Below are 16,370 nucleotides of genomic sequence, written 5' to 3' on the forward strand. Positions count from 1 at the left end.
TCCCCTCAGGATGCTAGCCAGGATTGCCGCCCTCGACGCGTCTTTGCGGCCATTTGTTAGATCCTGCAGCTTTCAATCTCTCTGTCGAAATTCGCTTGCTTATGCCGTACCAAGCTGGCGTTCCTGTAAAGCTCGGGCGCGTCTAAGTACTGGCTCTGCTGTGCCAAACTATTCTAGGAACCATTGGTCTACTGACGCGTCTGGAGAACACGGGCTGGATGGAAGTAATCATAAACCCAGTCTTGTGCTGTCAGACGCGCAGAGAAGAACGATATACGCGCTTTCTACTCCGCCAGGCAAAGCAGGTGTAGCAGTGGTGAGAATCTCCGGACCCGCTGCTCTGGACGTCTGGCAGGGCATGGTGCGCTTGACCAGCAAGAAAGCCAGGGAGAGAGGAGTACGTCCATGGAGGCTGGAGCGCTGCATAATTGTCCATCCAGAGACAGCCGAAACTCTCGACGATGGGCTCGCAGTATTCTTCAAAGGTCCTTACCCTCATTACCCTGCGCCCCTCCGTGATTTACACTTACACCTCGAATTAGCCCCGAAATCCTTTACCACAGAAGACGTTGTCGAACTACACGTCCACTCCGGGCGCGCCGTCATTGCGTCCATCCTCTCCGCGCTCGCCCGCTTCCCCTCCTGCCGCCCCGCCGAGCCAGGCGAGTTCACCCGGCGCGCGTTCGAGGGCGGGCGGCTCGACCTCACGCAGGTCGAGGGCCTCAAGGACCTCATCGACGCGGAGACGGACACGCAGAGGCGGCTCGCGCTCAGCGCTGCTGGAGTAAGCTTTGTTACTTACGTTGATCACTGAAGAATATTGGATGCTGAGGAGAACCACTAGCTAGGGTCTCGCCCGGGCTCGGTTTGAGGACCTCAGAGAGGAAATTATACGCGCGTTGGCTATGGTCGAAGCCATCATCGACTTTAGCGAGGGCGAGGATATCGAAGAGGGTGTCTACGAAGCTGGTGCGCTAATAGGCGTCATTGAATGATGGCATTCTCATACTCTTGGAATATGCTGTCCAGCGCGAGCCAAGGTACAGCAACTACGCTCGAAGATAGAAAACTACCTCTCCGACAGCCGCAGGGGCGAGATCCTCCGCTCCGGTATCCGCCTCGCCATCTTCGGCCCCCCGAACGCAGGCAAAAGCAGCCTCCTCAATTTCCTAGGTAGGCCCCATCCTTCTTCCCTCATTGACACGCCGCGCTGATTCCAATTGCACAGCGCAGAGGGAAGCTGCTATCGTCACCCCCGTCCCCGGCACCACGCGCGATATCCTCGAGCTCTCGCTGGACATCGGCGGGCTGCCCGTGATCGTCGCGGACACAGCAGGCCTGCGCCATACCGAGGACGTAGTGGAGCAGATTGGAGTGGACCGCGCGAGGAACATGTCGGTTTATCCTGTCTACCTCCGCTTCTCGTCGCTTACTTACGAGCCCACAGGGTGCAAGGCGCGGACGTCTCGCTCTGCGTGCTCTCCCTTCCAGAGGTCCTCACCGATGAATCGCGAGTGGAGATTCCGCCGACACTGGAGCCGCTTGTCGGCCCCGACACGTTCGTCCTGCTGAACAAACAGGACCTGACACATTCCGTCCCGCTTTCCATCATCGGTGATAGACAGTCGTGGGCATTTAGTCTTTCTACGGGCGAGGGCACGAAGGAGTTTCTGGACGGCTTTGCTGAGGCTCTGCGCAAACGGTGACCGTTGCTTCACTTTCCGCTTATACACGAGAGCTGAAGCAAGATGGTTTTGCTGTCCAGGTACGATTTAATACAGGACTCCCAAGCTGGGCAGCCCCTCCTCACCCACGCGCGGCACCGCGTGCACCTCGAGTCCGCGCTGCGGTTCCTCGACGCCTTCCTCGAGACGCGTGCGTTCATTCGTCCCTTCCTTCCTCCTTCCTTCATCTGACATGGTTTTGTAGCGGCAGAACATGTCGTGCTGGCAGCGGAAGAGCTGCGGTACGCCGCGCAGGCGGTGGGGAAGATTTCGGGTGCGATTGGCGTGGAGGATGTGCTGGATAGCTTGTTCAGGGAGTTTTGTATTGGGAAGTAATAGTGACGATACAGGGTTTCTATTGAGTCGCTGAGGGCCGCTTGGTACTGGGCTTTAATTCCTATCATGCTCGGTAGAGGAATTGAGCCCCGGTGTACTAGGTAATGTCTGAGTGCGGTCGGCTCATCTCGGGCATCTTACTGATTAATCGCCTTGCTTGTACAAAGAAGCACTCGCATGCAAAATCAACACATGAAGTAGGTGAGAAAGCCTGAGAGCAGTTCAACAGTTCCAAGCTAGAAGTGTCACATATGCTATGATATTTCCACTCGTATAATTATGCCGATACAGAGAGGAACTCAGTCTGATAGCGAGCCTAGACGATCCCAACCCGCGTATGTTCACGCTCTTCTCACTCTTTTCATGCCCTAGAAGTAAACAGCGCCGCATTCAGAAGAGCTCCCAAGGGTTCGATGAGAAATCAGAACATACATGATCGAGCGTCTCGCTCCCGTCGTCCATCTCAACATCGTAATCCCGCTTCCGCGGTGGCGAGTCGATGTTCATGCCCTCATCCGGTTGTAGTGCCTCAACTGGCGGCCCGGGCCACATATTGAGTTTCGAGTCTTCACCTCCAGTCAAGAGGACGTTATTCTATGAAGCAGGCAATATGAATTCGACCAATCGGTGAGGACAAAAAGATTCACTGACTCTTTCATCCCAAAGATGAGATCGGACGACCCCAACATGCCCAGCCGACCACACAGCGCGTGTCCGCCAAGGTGCACCCGCCGAGGACAAGTCGCTGCTATTTATCAATGCGATGTCGCCTCTACCACTTGACTTAGTCGAGAGAGCTAGACCTGGAGATCTGGACACGCACTCGTTTGAGCCGACGAAGAGGTGCAGATCCCTCACGGAGCGATGGCACCCGATGAGATAGTCTGTCACCCATGTTAACTGAGGAGTATGGATCGAAGGACTTCGGATGTCCAGATCCTGCACGAGGTCCATCTGCAAGAATCACCGGCATCAAGGCGTTGACAAAAGATGAAGGGATGAGCTGCACACCTCATTTGACCAGACGCTGAATGTCTCCATATCGCTACTGGCCCAAGCCGCAGCACTGCCGTTACTGCCAGGCGACATCCAGCCCGCTTGAGCTATACTGCAGCCCCAATTACCAACATGCAGAACCGCTTCGTCTTCGTCTGGTTCATCCGCATCTGAGGTGCACACCAAACCATCCGAAGATACGGAGAGTAGCATATTTTTGTGTTCTCCCGGGCTACGTTCATGCCTGAAGTGCAGCGCGGTGATATCGTCCGAGTGCGTCGAGGAATGGCTGCGAAGGGGTACAACTGGGAACCGTGGGTCCCTAAAATTCATTCAGAACAATATAGACAGAGTTGGTGCCAAAGTGACCTGCCAGTATTGCAAAAGCGCGTCTTCTCCTTGCAAGTCCGTCCCGGCTACAACAGTGACCCCGTCCGAGGATACATCACAACACAGCAAAGCCCGTCCCCTCCCAGCGGATTGCACTATAGCCAAGCTTTTCTAAGTCCGTCAAAATGCGACAGATAGATGTGGTAGAACCCCTCACTTTGAATGCCCACCGAGCCAGTCCGTTCATCCCATACTTTGACAGTCCCGTCTCTCCCGGAGGAAATCAGCCTACGGACGTTTTTACCGCCTACAGTGTCCACCGCTCGAAGGGACGTAACCCCTTCTTCATGACCACCGAGAGTGGCGATAACTCGAAGATCGGACGTATCATACAGGTGTATGGTGTTCGACGGTGCGGAGGTGGATGCAGCGTAACATGACGGCAGAGATGCCAGCGACAATACATACGATTTCGACGGCGCCGACGTCGATTTCAACGGCTTCGAGAACGTCTGCAACGATTCCGACGCGACCAGTGACATTTTTGACAAGTCTGAGTCCTATAACTCCTCTCAATTTGCAGGCGTGCAGAAGAGGATATGGATGATGCTCTCACGCCACATAAGCGATACAGAACTTCATTGTCGCGTTGGCTTGACCTAGAACGGTACCAAGTCCAACGAGCGGGAGCTCCTGATAGATTCATTCCCGTAAAGCCATCGTATTATCTGGCAGACTTCCATTTCACCGCAGCTGGTGACATAAATACATCCGTACATGCACTGTGGGACAACAGGCGGCAAATACAGGATATGTCCGATGAAACAGAAGGCACGGTCGCAAGCACGATGTCGAGAACAGAGCAGTCAGCAGACAACAAAGGAGAGGAACACACCTGTATCCATGTTGCCGTAAAGAGTTAGCACCGCCTCGTTATTCTCGGTAAGGAGCCGACTTGCAAGGAAGGGCTTGTCAGGTTGTGGCTTTGTGCGGATCCCCCTGAGCAAAGGCGCCAGAAGTGCCAACAGCCGACCTCGCGACAGCGGGGAGACTGTCAATGAAGGCGTGGCTCGCGAACGTCCGATCTTCTTTCATTTCGAGGACAAAGGACCGCAGCGGCACAAACTTAGCGAGCTTGCCAAATTTGCAACTAGCGCCTGTTTTCTCGTGGAATCCGCAATTGCGAGACTTCTTATGCTTTCTGACTTGCCTTTTCACTCCGGGACACCTTTAGTCAGTAGTCCTCAGACGAGTTACCCAAGCGCCGCAGACACGTCCACGAGATAACCCCGCGTCCCACTTTCGACGAGGGATGGTCCTTGTACTTGCAAACAAACAAGATAGCAGAGCGAACTGATACAAGACAGACGAAGGAAACTTGACAACTTGGGTTTTGTGCTATTGTAGATGGGAGGAGTCCACTTTCGCAGTCTTCGCGAGCATTAAGAAGGAAATACTTGAGAAACCTGGGCTTGCGGCAGCACCTTCCGCAGACACTCTTCAACGCTTGATACTTTTCACCCGGTGGCCCTTGCCCATGACGATCCTCTTGCACGCATTCTCTTCAACATTCAAGGGGACCTTGCAGACCTTGCTCCTACACCATGGCTGCTTCACCAACGAGGGTCGGCGCCGGCACCGTTGGCCGCGGAGCTACCACCTGCATCATAGTCCCTACCTTTGCTGGGGCTACTGCCCCTGGGCGGGCTACGAGAGTAACTCCTCCTCCGACGGTAGTCGGGTGAGTATCGCCTTCCGCCTTCCCTCACAGGGGGAGGGCTACGACGGTCCCGCCAGTCCCTGTCACGACCATAGTGGTCCCGGTCGTATTCCCTATCCCTGGGGTCACGGTCGCGATCGTAGTCCCTGTCACGGTCATGACGACGCGAGTCACGGTCCCTGTAAGAGTCCCTATAGTCACGGTCGCGTTCGCGCCCTCCGTAGTAGGAGTCCCTGTTGTCGCGGCGTCGGCGGTGACCCATGTACTCTCCGGGGGTGGGTGCATGGGGCCGATCCGTAACAGAGTAATCAACACGGATGCGACGACCGTTGAGATCCTAATGAAGATACATTAGACATGTAGGAAGACGAACCGATGAATACCGGTACTCACGACACCGTTAAGCTCCTTAATGCATCGGGTGGCTTCCTCGACGGTGCTCATGGTGATGAAACCGAAGCCTCGAGAACGGTCACTCTGAAGCGTAATCGTCAGCAGATGCCACCTTAGACTGCCGTACTTGACTTACCCTTTGATCATATACAATTACAACCTTCTCAACACGACCGAAACGATTGAATTCGTCCTCGAGGTCACGCTCGGTGGTGCGGATGCTCAAGCCAAATACCCCCAACACGTTGGAGGGATTGGGCGCCTGCTTCGCTAGGTCAGATGGATCGTAGACAAAGGGACCAAAACGAACACGAACTATAGGCGCATGAGAAGGCCTCTTTGGCGCCGGTACGGGGGAGCGGCGGCTGCTCCTGTAAGTCGGGCTGCGATAGCCAGGGCTCCGGCTGCGCGAGCGAGAGCGGCCTCTCGGTGCGTCGCGGTCGCCGCCAGCGGGTATCGCCGCGGGCGGTGGCGCATTGTAGGCGTCGGAGTAGGGGTCGACGGCGGGGGTGTTCTCTGCGTACTGCATAACGGGCAAGCGGTTCGTCAGGCACTGTCGACGACGACGAGGAGAGAGGAAAAAGACAAGAAGCCGCAACGTGTGGGGCGACGCGTACTCACCATGGTGGATGTTGAACTTTGAGCCGAGTTTGGCGTTATTTGTGTGTGCCGTGGCGTGGAACGTGCCGATTGCCGCGGCGCCGAACCTTATTCTGGACCAACTGCATAGTTTTGAGCCTCCGCTTCGGACCGTCCGTAGCAGCGTACACCGACAATCCAGCAAGAGCAAGATGGTGAGTTCGACGTTGACGACGATGGCGAGGGACGTGTCTGACGATCATGCGGCATCTAGGGTATCGACATCGAGAAGCACCACGTCAAAAAGGGCCAGAGGACGGCGCCCAAGAGCGAGGACCCGTACCTTCTCTTGCTGGTCAAGGTGCGTAGTTATGGCACTCGCGCATACATCGAGTCTGACGGAGCAACGAATAGTTATATCGCTTCCTGGCCCGCCGCACGGACTCGCGTTTCAACAAGGTCTTTATCAGGCGCAGAAAGCACTTCCGCATTCATTAATTGCATATGTGACTTCTAGGTCCTCCTCCACCGCCTTTTCCTCTCGAAGACCAACCGCCCTCCCCTTTCCCTCTCGAAAATCGTGAAGGAGACCTCCGGCGCGCCCGACCTCGACTCCAAGATCGTCGTCTCCGTCTCGACCATTACCGACGATGTCCGTCTGACGACCGTCCCCAAGTTGACGATCGCCGCACTTCGGTTCACGAGGGCTGCCAAGGAGCGCATCCTCAAGGCTGGCGGTGAGGCTATTACTCTGGACCAGCTTGCCATCCGTGCGCCCACTGGTGCCAACACCATCTTGCTCCGGGGCAAGAGGAACTCTCGGGAGGCCGTCAAGCACTTCGGCATGGGCCCCCACAAGCACAAGAAGCCGTACACGACTTCCAAGGGCCGCAAAGTGTGTCTCTAGCCTGCCTCTTCTATTGCTTCATCTCTGACTGATATGTTTGTAGTTCGAGCGTGCTCGTGGTCGCCGAAAGTCTCGTGGTTTCAAGGTGTAAGCACACTCTTGAAAACCGGACGTCGAGTCTCAGGGCATTTTGGACGTGGTTGCAGTATGGCATATGGGCTCTCTCTACTCACGATTATGTGTATCTATCATCGCTCAATGATTCTGTATGCTGTCTTCCATGCCCGAGATACATTTATGCCGTAGCCGCGCTACTTGCTCTTGCATGAACCGCCGTAACCATTCGTTCATTCATTCCTCTGATGCAAGGCTCGTGCCCCCATACCATTAATACGCATGAAACATCCTCAATTCCACCTGCAACAGCGCGAGCACAGAGCGGAAAGTTGAGCTCAACAACTTGAACGCACGTGGCCGAGAGCGAGCCTAATGAACGCTTCCTAGCGTCATCAAGAGAGCCTTCCAAGTTCGCGTTCTTGGCACGTTTGTACTGTATATAGCCCCTGGGCTTTGAAGCTTTCTCTGGCGCTGCCGGACACAACATGGACAGACTATTCGAGCCTTTGGCGTCGGCCACAGGAGCCTCGATTGACCAGGTCAAGGTACGCCCGTCCAAGTTGTTTTCATGGTTTCGTGGCGCAGGGCTAACTCCCTGGCAGCTTATTGCTTGCCTGTTGTTCTCCTACCCACTCGGAAGCATCTTCATTCGGATACCTTCCTCCCTGCAGGCTTTGAAACATATATTCAACATCATAATTGCTCTAATTTACTTCCTGCCGGTGCTGAACCTATGGACGGGCTTCCTTCACCTTCTCGCTAGCATTCTTGCTACATATTACGTGGCTAAGAATGTGAGGCGGCCGGATATGCCATGTATCGTATTTGCGTAAGGAATGGATCCATGTTCGTGAGGAGGCCTCTTACGGATTCTAGCTAGTCTTGTGCTGGGCCATCTTATGATCAAGTGAGTAAAGTCCCTGAGGAATTGCCCCGAGTTTCTAACGCAAGCAGCCACATCATTCGTGCAGTGTACGGATATGGATACGAAACGTTTGAGATAACTGGACCGCAGATGGTCCTGACGATGAAACTGACGACTTTTGCTTGGAATGTGTATGATGGGAGGAGACCTCGCGAGGTAAGTCGCCCGTTTCGTGCTGAATTCATCAATGTCATCGTCTAAATTCCGTATACAGGACCTGGACAAGTGGCAGTTCGAGAAACACATTCCAGACGACAAATTCCCGTCGATCCTGTCCTTTCTAGGCTATGCGTACGTTCACGATGCCTTACTGTCCTGTCCGTTTGTCTTCACGGGATGTCCAGCTTTTATTTTCCTGGAGTGTTGGTTGGACCGTACCTGGACTACAATTCGTATCAATCCCTCATTGACGGCTCCATCTTCAAAATCTCCGAAGGTAACCAGCCCAAGCGGGAAGACAAGGACAGGTTCATCCCCCGGGGAAGGAAGAGAATGGCGTACAGGAAGATGGTGAAGGCCTTGATTTTCCTAGGCTTGTATACGACCTGCTACGGCACGTTCAACTACACTGTCGCGCTAAAGCCCTGGTTTGCGAAGAAGCACGTTCTATATCGGTGAGTGCACGGCGCAGAATATGGGTTTGGGCGACCCGCTGTAACAACCTTTTAGGATCGCCTACTGGCAGCTTTGCGGTTTCTTCGAACGCACAAAGTACTATGCTGTCTGGACACTGACAGAGGTAAGCAAACGGGTCATCATAACCTTTCTCCTCTTGCCGACGCAAAGGCACTACTCTACAGGGCGCGTCTATCCTAACCGGTTACGGATTTACCGGCTTCGACTCTTACGGTAACTCAACATGGAACGGCGCCAGGAACGTCAAGATCCGCAGCATCGAATTCGCGCCCAACTTCAAGGTTCTTCTTGACTCATGGAACATCAAGACCGCCATCTGGCTGAAAGAATGCGTATACAAGCGGGTCACGCCGAAGGGCAAGAAACCCGGTTTCCGCAGCAGTATGATCACATTCACCACTAGTGCTCTTTGGGTAAGTTTGGTAACGAGAAAGTAATTTGGGACACTGATGCTTACGTGGAACAGCATGGCATCGCCCCTGGGTACTACCTGGCGTTCCTTCTGGGTGGCTTCATCCAGACTGCTGGCCGTCTCTGCCGGTCCAACATCCGCCCTCTCCTCCTGCCGCCTCAGTTGCCCCCGTCCCAGAATGTCCCCGTCAAGGTGAAGGAAAAGCCCACCTTGGAGCCACCGAAGGACGCCATCTCTGCCGCGAAGCGCGCTTACGATCTCGCGGGCACAGTCTCTTCCGTCCTCTTGGTCAACTACACCACGGGGCCCTTCATCCTAGCGACACTGCGTGACTCGTTCCGCGCGTGGAGCCTGCTGGGCTGGTACGGCCATTACATGGTTGGCGGCGCTTTGGTTTTCTTCTACGCTGGTGGTAGGCGGTTTTTGAGGAGGCTGCAGGAGCAGCGGGTAAAGGCGATTGGCGTCGGCCCGCAGTTCCCTACTGTCGCGGAGAAGCCTGGGCCTTTGTACATGCCCCCTGTGGAGGAGGCGGCCCAGGAACTAGAGCATAGATTCGATGACCGGTGAACGATGCTTGGTGGTGATACATACTGTATCATGTTCGATATATTCACTTGCTTAATCAACCACCTTCCATCGATCTTGATTAATTGAGCAGCCGTTGTGGTTGGTGACCATACTCACAACTGCACTTGCTGGGTACGTCTTTAGACCTTGTCCGAGTCGGTACCGGTCGATCGCTAAGGCTAATAATCTATTTCGAGTAGATAGGCATTACAGGCTCGTCATCCCATTTCCCCCTCTGTGTCTGAGGCGATGTTAGTGGTCCTCTATTCGCGCCGAGTGGGTTTAACCATCTATCGTTGAGGCGTATCAGCGATGTGTCGCCCGACATGCATCGTGCCCTCGGGCGGCAACTCTGCGATGCTCGATGAGACAAGATGTGCATGTGAAGTCAGCTATCTCAATGTGAGGCAGGACGGCTGCGCGACGTCGGACTCCTTGTGAGAAAAACTTCAGAGAGCGGGGATCTTTGTTCGGGATCAGATGTACTATCATTGAGGGGGTTCTGCAAATTTTGCAGAACCCCCTCACCCCCTTATATCTCATTCCACACTCAACCAAAAAATGTTGGGTAAGCTCAGGCAGGTATATATACACTAGAATAGAACCTCTGCCAAGTCAGAATGGGAATATCTGCTGTGGTTGAAGAGAGGGAGAGAAAATGGGTCCTGTAGGCCATGGGAAAGAAACAGTGTCCACTAGATCTCTCGTGATACTCTCAACGGACTGCAGTGGAATGGCTTGGCGTATCATGAATATGCTGTCTATAGTACAATACACCAGCCCGATAGAGTAAATAACGAGTGTGTCGAGATAGAGAGGCAACTTTGCACATCTCCCGGGCCGATATCGTGACAAAAGCGTGACATCGCTCGCGGCGAGATCCCACTGTGACCGCATGTGACACCTTTTTGCAGAACCCCCTACATGAACCGGCATCTCTCTCCTACGTTCCACAGGCTGCATAAAAATGCACAAAAATAATGAGGACGTTCATCACTAGGTTACACACAATATGCGGAAGATCCGGTAAGAATCCGTCAAGTGCGCGGAATGCTACAGGCCGAATTCGATACTTTTTGCAGAACCCCCTCAATGATAGTACGATCCCGAAGACACTCTTGCCATTTGCTTCTCTACCGCTGCCAACGTTTATGGAGCATTCAACCTCTTGAAGAACGGTGCTATCATAGCTCTGAAAACCGAGTACTACTGGTAGGAATGAGGTGGGATGCTCCTCCCCCAAGACTTTGCTGGGCGGCATGATGTTCTCATTGTATACTGTAGCATATCTGATTTTAAATTATGCATTCAAGTCTGACATCCTGATCCGGTCTGTATCCGTCCTCCAGGCACTGCCAGGCACCGAGGAGATCGACGATTCGGCGCCTTTAGCAAAGACATGGGCCTCTTAATTATGGACGAAACTTACTCTGTAAGCCAATTACAGGTCAACGTGTGTTTATGCCAAGCCACGACTGGCAGCGAATTGTGGTTTCTCAGGCTGAGATGCGTATGCATATATGGGTTATGAACCGTCCTCTTGCCTGAAGCTTGCCCGCACTCGCCCCCAGTAGGCGCAGTCAGTCGGAATGCCCACGGACCAGGCGTTCATGCAGCCACTGAATTAATGATGGTGAGACACGTGAATCGATGCGCAAACTGCACTGCCTGGCTGTACTAGCAGTTATAATATAATGGTGTTCCTTGTTCATCCTGTACTTCGCCTAGTAAGAACTTACGTCCTTGCCCCTGCCCCCGGGCTCCCCCTCTCTTTGGTGAAAAGCACAACAGACGCCCAATGGCGACAGACGAAATGGGGATGAGAGTGATAAACCTCGGCCATCGGTCGAACTGTAACATGAACGCCACCATGGCCTTCAGCAGCTGATCAACACGTACCACTGTACATCCAATTTGATGATCGAAAACCCCACTGGAGAGGTGTGAGAGCGTGGCTTCACACAGCGAGTGACCCACAGGGGTGGGATTGGCGTTCAAGGTTCTGTCAAACGATCCTACTCACCTACCCATATAGGGAACATGAGTTGGAACCACAGCCCCGCAATGCTTGGTGCTAGTCTTTAGCGCTGTCATTTCTTGACAGGGCAGCGCCCGGCGCTTCAGCGTGTCCTTGGCATCCCAACACTTAAGAGGATGAACCCTGGTAAGATGAGCATACAAGTACCAGGCCCCCGCTTGGTGACTGGCATCCCTCATCCCTTCCATCGTAATACTAGCCAGTGAAGTGTCTGTACCAACACCATGCCCTTCCTCTCTGTTCTCCGGCTGGTGATCTTTGGTGCGTGATTAAGAGCTCCTACAGTCATGCAGGTAGACTCACCGTATCTTCGCGCTTCTTCCCTGCAAACAGTCCTGGCACTGGTGTTCTCGGTCATCGCCCTAGGCATCGCGGCGGATCTCATGAGCCTGACCGAGACCTACTTCAATGTCACGCTCATATTCTGCATATTGGCCGTGGTTTCCGCTTCCCTAACGATCATCTCACTTCCTATCATGTAAGCGTTTCACAATAACTCGCTACTCACTCGCTGACTCTGCGTGTAGGTTGACCCTCGACACTGTACGGCAGGGGGCTTTTACCTCCACTGTCGTTTTCGAACTGAGCTGGCTTTGTGTGTCCCGCTCTGCATGACAAGTTGTCTTCACTCACGGTAATAACAGTTGTTCTCTGGGTTTTGTGGATTGCCACCGCCGCGGAGGCTACGTACTCCAATGGCCTGATCTTCCCTTCTGGCTGCGGCTACATCAATCGTGAGTACTTTGGTGAAGACATCTTTTGCCCATATGGAAGTTCAATACCTTTCCTCCTTCCTAGCCAAAATCAACCAGGGATGCCAAGAATTCGCTGCCGTGCAAGGCTTCTCTTTCCTCACATGGATAATCCGTGTGTTGATGGTATCCTCGGAGAACACGAGCAAGCACTGACCTCGCCACCCTAGTGATGGCCTACACCATCGTCCTCCTTGTTTTCGCGATCATAGGCACGTCTCGAGGCAACAAGGTCTGGCTGTCTTCCGTAAGGGAGAACAACTTCCTCCACCCTTCTGTGCATGCGGATAAGCCAATTATCGAGGAGAAATATCCTGCTGGCAACGTACCCATTTATGGAGTACCCACCAGCCCGTATCAGCCTCCCAGGCAGCCGACGTCTCCGACGTTCAATGCCCACCCCTCAAATATCTCGACCTATCAGGGAACCCCGTCCCCTCACCCGGCGCATAATGGGCAGTCTGTTTAGGGTCAGGTGTTACTTTGCAGAAATTTGGCTTGTTTCTTTCCCTCTCTCTTTACGATACGTATATGAACGGACCTGAGCAGTAATGTCTCGTGTCGGTACGGTGATGGTTCTCCATCTTGTTTGTCTGAGGGTCTTTCCGGAAGTATCTATTCATGCACATTACAATACCTTAGAGCCTTCGTGCATGAAGGTGTTACTGAACCCAGAGAATTTGCGATCAAACCCAACCTCCCCAAGAGTAAGGACAAGTGTGGGCGTAGAGATCTGAATGAAATACCTGGTAAAAGAAATACTGGTTCGGCACCAAGGGAATACACAAAACTGCTTACCTGGGAACGAACAATGTAAGGATGCTGCTGCGCAACAAGCGCACCCGTCACAACGAGCGTCCTCTCACCTCGGACTATTCAATCAAGCGTGCCAAGCCAGTGTTAGGCCTTCCCTGATGAATCCTCATGGTAGCTTGACTTTGGCTAGGTCCCCAGTGGTCCCCCTCCTGTCGCAAAGAAGTCTACCGAGGACATACAGAGCGCATTCGTAAGCAAAGTCAGCATCACTACAGGGACCCTGGGGTCATAGTCGCGTAAGTGCAGATGTGGATTGGGTGTAGCATCCTAATGGAAACATACTGATCAGGGCGTCATGACATCATCTGTCCCGTTCTTCATGCAGGTAGATTTATTACAGGTGTTGCAGAGTTTGGCTGTGCCACTTTCGACTCGAGGTGTCAAGTCGAGACCGTTCTGAACGATACGGCTTGCTTGTACAGCCTTGAAAGTAAGCTGGAGTGCCTTCACAGTACAAGGCACCCTTTAAGCGAGGTAGAAATGCAAGAGATATGTCGAGCGACAACAGTCTGCCATGTCATAGCAAACGACGAATTACGGGGCAGCTAAAAGTTTCGCTACCGTGTAGCTACAATACACAAGGCAAGAGGAGAATGATCGCCGCCCAGAGCCATCGCTAAGACTGCCTCGGGACGATGGCTGAGCTTGATGAAGCCGCTTCAATGATCCGCGGAGCGCTAAATAGTGGGATTCTTGATTATATCAAAAGGTCTTGACTTCTGGGCAGCTGTTGCTTTCCTGAGAGGGTTCTAACCTTTGTGGAGAGAAAAAGGGCGACGGTGAGGAGAGTAGACCCTGCACCACTAGTTTAGAAGCAATTGTGCTGTCCCTCAAGATAAGTTGTGTAACTGAATGCATGAGACGCCATGTAGCACTTGCCACGCCGCACTTGCATGCGCAGAGGGTGGATGGGAACTAGGCTAGATAGAAGCTTCCCCAATATCCAGTCGTTGGGCGAGCAATCCAGATGGGAACTTTGGCATTCCGATTAAATGGCTTTCTAGAGCTTCGTAGACAACAAGATGGTTTTCTAGCATGTTCAGCGCTAGCGCTCTGAGCGAAAGGAACAAGTAACTTTGTGGCGGGATGGAAGTTACGGTGGCATCGTGTCGGCTTTGTCCGTCTCTCCGCGAAGTTTGAACAAGGTCACGGACCTCCTCCACAGTTCGACTTGAAGCTTGTGCTTATGTTTGGTTCGATGACAGCCTCTGGCCCTCTGCATCGTCCCGACCAGGGCCTTCATGTAAGATCTGCTGGACTGCCGTTTTGTGATGCGTAATCCTGGATTATGTCTGAGCAGTATTCAAGCGGTTGTATCCTGCGATTAAGTCAGGCCATACTTATACTGGGTTCTGCGAATGGCTGGTCTCTGGGGGCCCTTAAGTCGGGGATGGCTCGTGTCCTTTCACATATGGGCAACGCTTCCATCAACCTGCAACCTAGTCCTGGTATGCCATCCTCCAGCAGGAGATGGGTCGTGGTTTATGAACTGCTTGCGGGTCTTGCTTATCGCTTTTATTCGAGACCGACTTCCGACCCGCTCATGCTTGCTGTACCGTCCACGAAGCAAACTTCGCATACCGCTTGAATTCGAAGTATACGTGTTACCAGGGCCATCATGTGTTTGTACGCAGTGAATGGGGCTGCTTTGCAATGGTGAGTGATGATATCTGTGTCAAGTTCTTGCCCTTGGGCACGTGGTCTATGCTTGCGGATATTCGTTATTGGGTGGAACTTGCGGCACACAGTTTTCTGCTTGGGCCTCAGCCGGCTCTACGCGTTGATAAGCCTCGGGATAGTCTGACCCCCGAAAACGCGGACTCAGTGCATCGTACAAGCCCTCCGGAGCTTATTCGACACAGCGCTCACACGCCTCTAGGCTTCTATGGGCTCTAAAGACTTGCTCTGTTTTTAGCTCCGGACTTCCGAACATCCTTGAGGCGTACACGGACCCATTCCGCGATTTATCTCCGCAAACAGGAGCTCCGGAGCGACTTAACCAATGCGACTTCTAGCTGCATTAGCTCCGGGACCCGCAGACTCTTCTATCGAGGGGCGTCTTCCTCATGCCCACCCTCCAGCACTCACTCCCCCTCGTTTCCGTCAAGATACCGAAGGTGCGGACGCATACGAGTCACCATGAGGCCAGCATCAGTCAGCAAGCGGCCGGAGGTAATTAGCACGTGACCGGAGCGTCACACGGAGTGATGGGACCGCTTGGATCAGGTGGCAGAGCGTCAAGGTGACCTCTAGGGGTTGGGACGAGCAAGTGGGAGTGCAAGAGAGTCGTATGGTGCATGGTATAGCGGTGGCAAGTGCTGAGCAATCCTGTGGGTAGCGGCGTTTATTTGTTATTTATCTCCGAACAGTCGCAAAGCCATTCCTGTAGTATAAATTGTACAAAGTAGTGTACAGAAAAACAAGTTTCGACTTCACCATCTCAGAGAATTAGAGTTACGATCTCAGCGACCCGAGAAGTTCGAAAGCGTCGAACTTAGCGAATTATAACCAATCTTAGCTTTGCCAATAGGCCTGACTCGTCGAGTGAATTATCTCCGCCATCGATCCAATTAGCTCCAGTGAGTCTCACATAGCGAAATAAAATTAACCAAGTTTCTCTAGCAATTTCTACTCCCGTGGGCCCGAACCTACACTCGGTTTCGTGGTTTGCGACTTTGTCTGCGACTTTCCGGAGATAAATACTCCGGAGCGTCCCTTAGTGTTTGTTTCAGGCGTCAAGGTTTTGTTTTATTTTTCTAGGTCTTCCTACGGACTACCCTACGGCGTCTTACTCCTCCTTTCCCCCTCGAACTATTAAATACCCTTCAGTTGTCTCGGACCGCCTTCACCCATATCACGGGGTTTAGGTTTATTTCCTTTGGTCCTTGGTGATTGTTGTGTGTCAGTGCATATCAGCGTCAGTTTTCTGCTTGGGCCTCAGCCGGCTCTACGCGTCAATATAAGGCAGAGTGTTATGGGTTCTGTGCGATAGAATCCATCTTCTTCCGGATTACTTGCATCGTGTGCATGGGTGGTCTCGCACAGCTCCCAGGTCGTCGGTGACGTGACAGGCGTCACAGATCCTACACTGCATGTCGTATTGGCTGAGGATAGAGAAGGGCGGTTCATAGCTTCATCCTCGTAACTGAATCCAGTACATATTGATGGGATAATAGAGATAC

At 53.1% G+C, this 16,370-nt stretch overlaps 6 protein-coding genes across 6 annotated transcripts; 4 read left to right on the forward strand and 2 right to left on the reverse strand.

Moving 5' to 3' along the window:
- Nucleotides 1-101: 101 nt before the first annotated feature.
- On the forward strand, nt 102-2,190 carry GLOTRDRAFT_114309 (tRNA modification GTPase TrmE; the record flags this gene model as incomplete). The annotated part of the gene is made up of 9 exons (XM_007864419.1): nt 102-125; nt 263-485; nt 543-784; nt 849-969; nt 1,030-1,173; nt 1,229-1,394; nt 1,448-1,702; nt 1,766-1,875; nt 1,930-2,190. The coding sequence occupies 9 exons, from the start codon at nt 102-104 to the stop codon at nt 2,058-2,060; spliced, it is 1,416 nt and encodes a 471-aa protein (XP_007862610.1). The 3' UTR covers nt 2,061-2,190.
- Nucleotides 2,191-2,450: 260 nt separating this feature from the next.
- On the reverse strand, nt 2,451-3,928 carry GLOTRDRAFT_103672 (WD40 repeat-like protein; the record flags this gene model as incomplete). The annotated part of the gene is made up of 6 exons (XM_007864420.1): nt 2,451-2,654; nt 2,712-2,832; nt 2,884-3,014; nt 3,072-3,378; nt 3,430-3,541; nt 3,604-3,928. The coding sequence occupies 6 exons, from the start codon at nt 3,926-3,928 to the stop codon at nt 2,451-2,453; spliced, it is 1,200 nt and encodes a 399-aa protein (XP_007862611.1).
- A 1,071-nt stretch (nt 3,929-4,999) lies between these two features.
- Nucleotides 5,000-6,028, reverse strand: GLOTRDRAFT_125994 (RNA-binding domain-containing protein; the record flags this gene model as incomplete). The annotated part of the gene is made up of 4 exons (XM_007864421.1): nt 5,000-5,443; nt 5,500-5,583; nt 5,636-5,761; nt 5,816-6,028. 4 exons carry the CDS (start codon nt 6,026-6,028, stop codon nt 5,000-5,002), a joined length of 867 nt encoding a protein of 288 aa, XP_007862612.1.
- Nucleotides 6,029-6,213: 185 nt separating this feature from the next.
- On the forward strand, nt 6,214-7,255 carry GLOTRDRAFT_109817 (60S ribosomal protein L18). Its single transcript, XM_007864422.1, has 5 exons — nt 6,214-6,293; nt 6,353-6,439; nt 6,493-6,537; nt 6,596-6,973; nt 7,029-7,255. The coding sequence occupies exons 1-5, from the start codon at nt 6,291-6,293 to the stop codon at nt 7,074-7,076; spliced, it is 561 nt and encodes a 186-aa protein (XP_007862613.1). The 5' UTR covers nt 6,214-6,290; the 3' UTR covers nt 7,077-7,255.
- Nucleotides 7,256-7,463: 208 nt separating this feature from the next.
- GLOTRDRAFT_136508 (MBOAT-domain-containing protein) lies at nt 7,464-9,582 on the forward strand (the record flags this gene model as incomplete). The annotated part of the gene is made up of 9 exons (XM_007864423.1): nt 7,464-7,587; nt 7,645-7,871; nt 7,923-7,949; nt 7,997-8,123; nt 8,182-8,258; nt 8,312-8,581; nt 8,637-8,706; nt 8,768-9,016; nt 9,070-9,582. Exons 1-9 carry the CDS (start codon nt 7,528-7,530, stop codon nt 9,580-9,582), a joined length of 1,620 nt encoding a protein of 539 aa, XP_007862614.1. The 5' UTR covers nt 7,464-7,527.
- Nucleotides 9,583-11,844: 2,262 nt separating this feature from the next.
- Nucleotides 11,845-12,841, forward strand: GLOTRDRAFT_125997 (uncharacterized protein; the record flags this gene model as incomplete). Its single annotated transcript, XM_007864424.1, has 6 exons — nt 11,845-11,881; nt 11,954-12,098; nt 12,148-12,215; nt 12,265-12,354; nt 12,419-12,487; nt 12,543-12,841. 6 exons carry the CDS (start codon nt 11,845-11,847, stop codon nt 12,839-12,841), a joined length of 708 nt encoding a protein of 235 aa, XP_007862615.1.
- Nucleotides 12,842-16,370: the final 3,529 nt, after the last annotated feature.

This window comes from Gloeophyllum trabeum (genome assembly GCF_000344685.1).
Source record: "Gloeophyllum trabeum ATCC 11539 unplaced genomic scaffold GLOTRscaffold_00002, whole genome shotgun sequence".
NCBI classification, from domain to species: Eukaryota; Fungi; Basidiomycota; class Agaricomycetes; order Gloeophyllales; family Gloeophyllaceae; genus Gloeophyllum; species Gloeophyllum trabeum.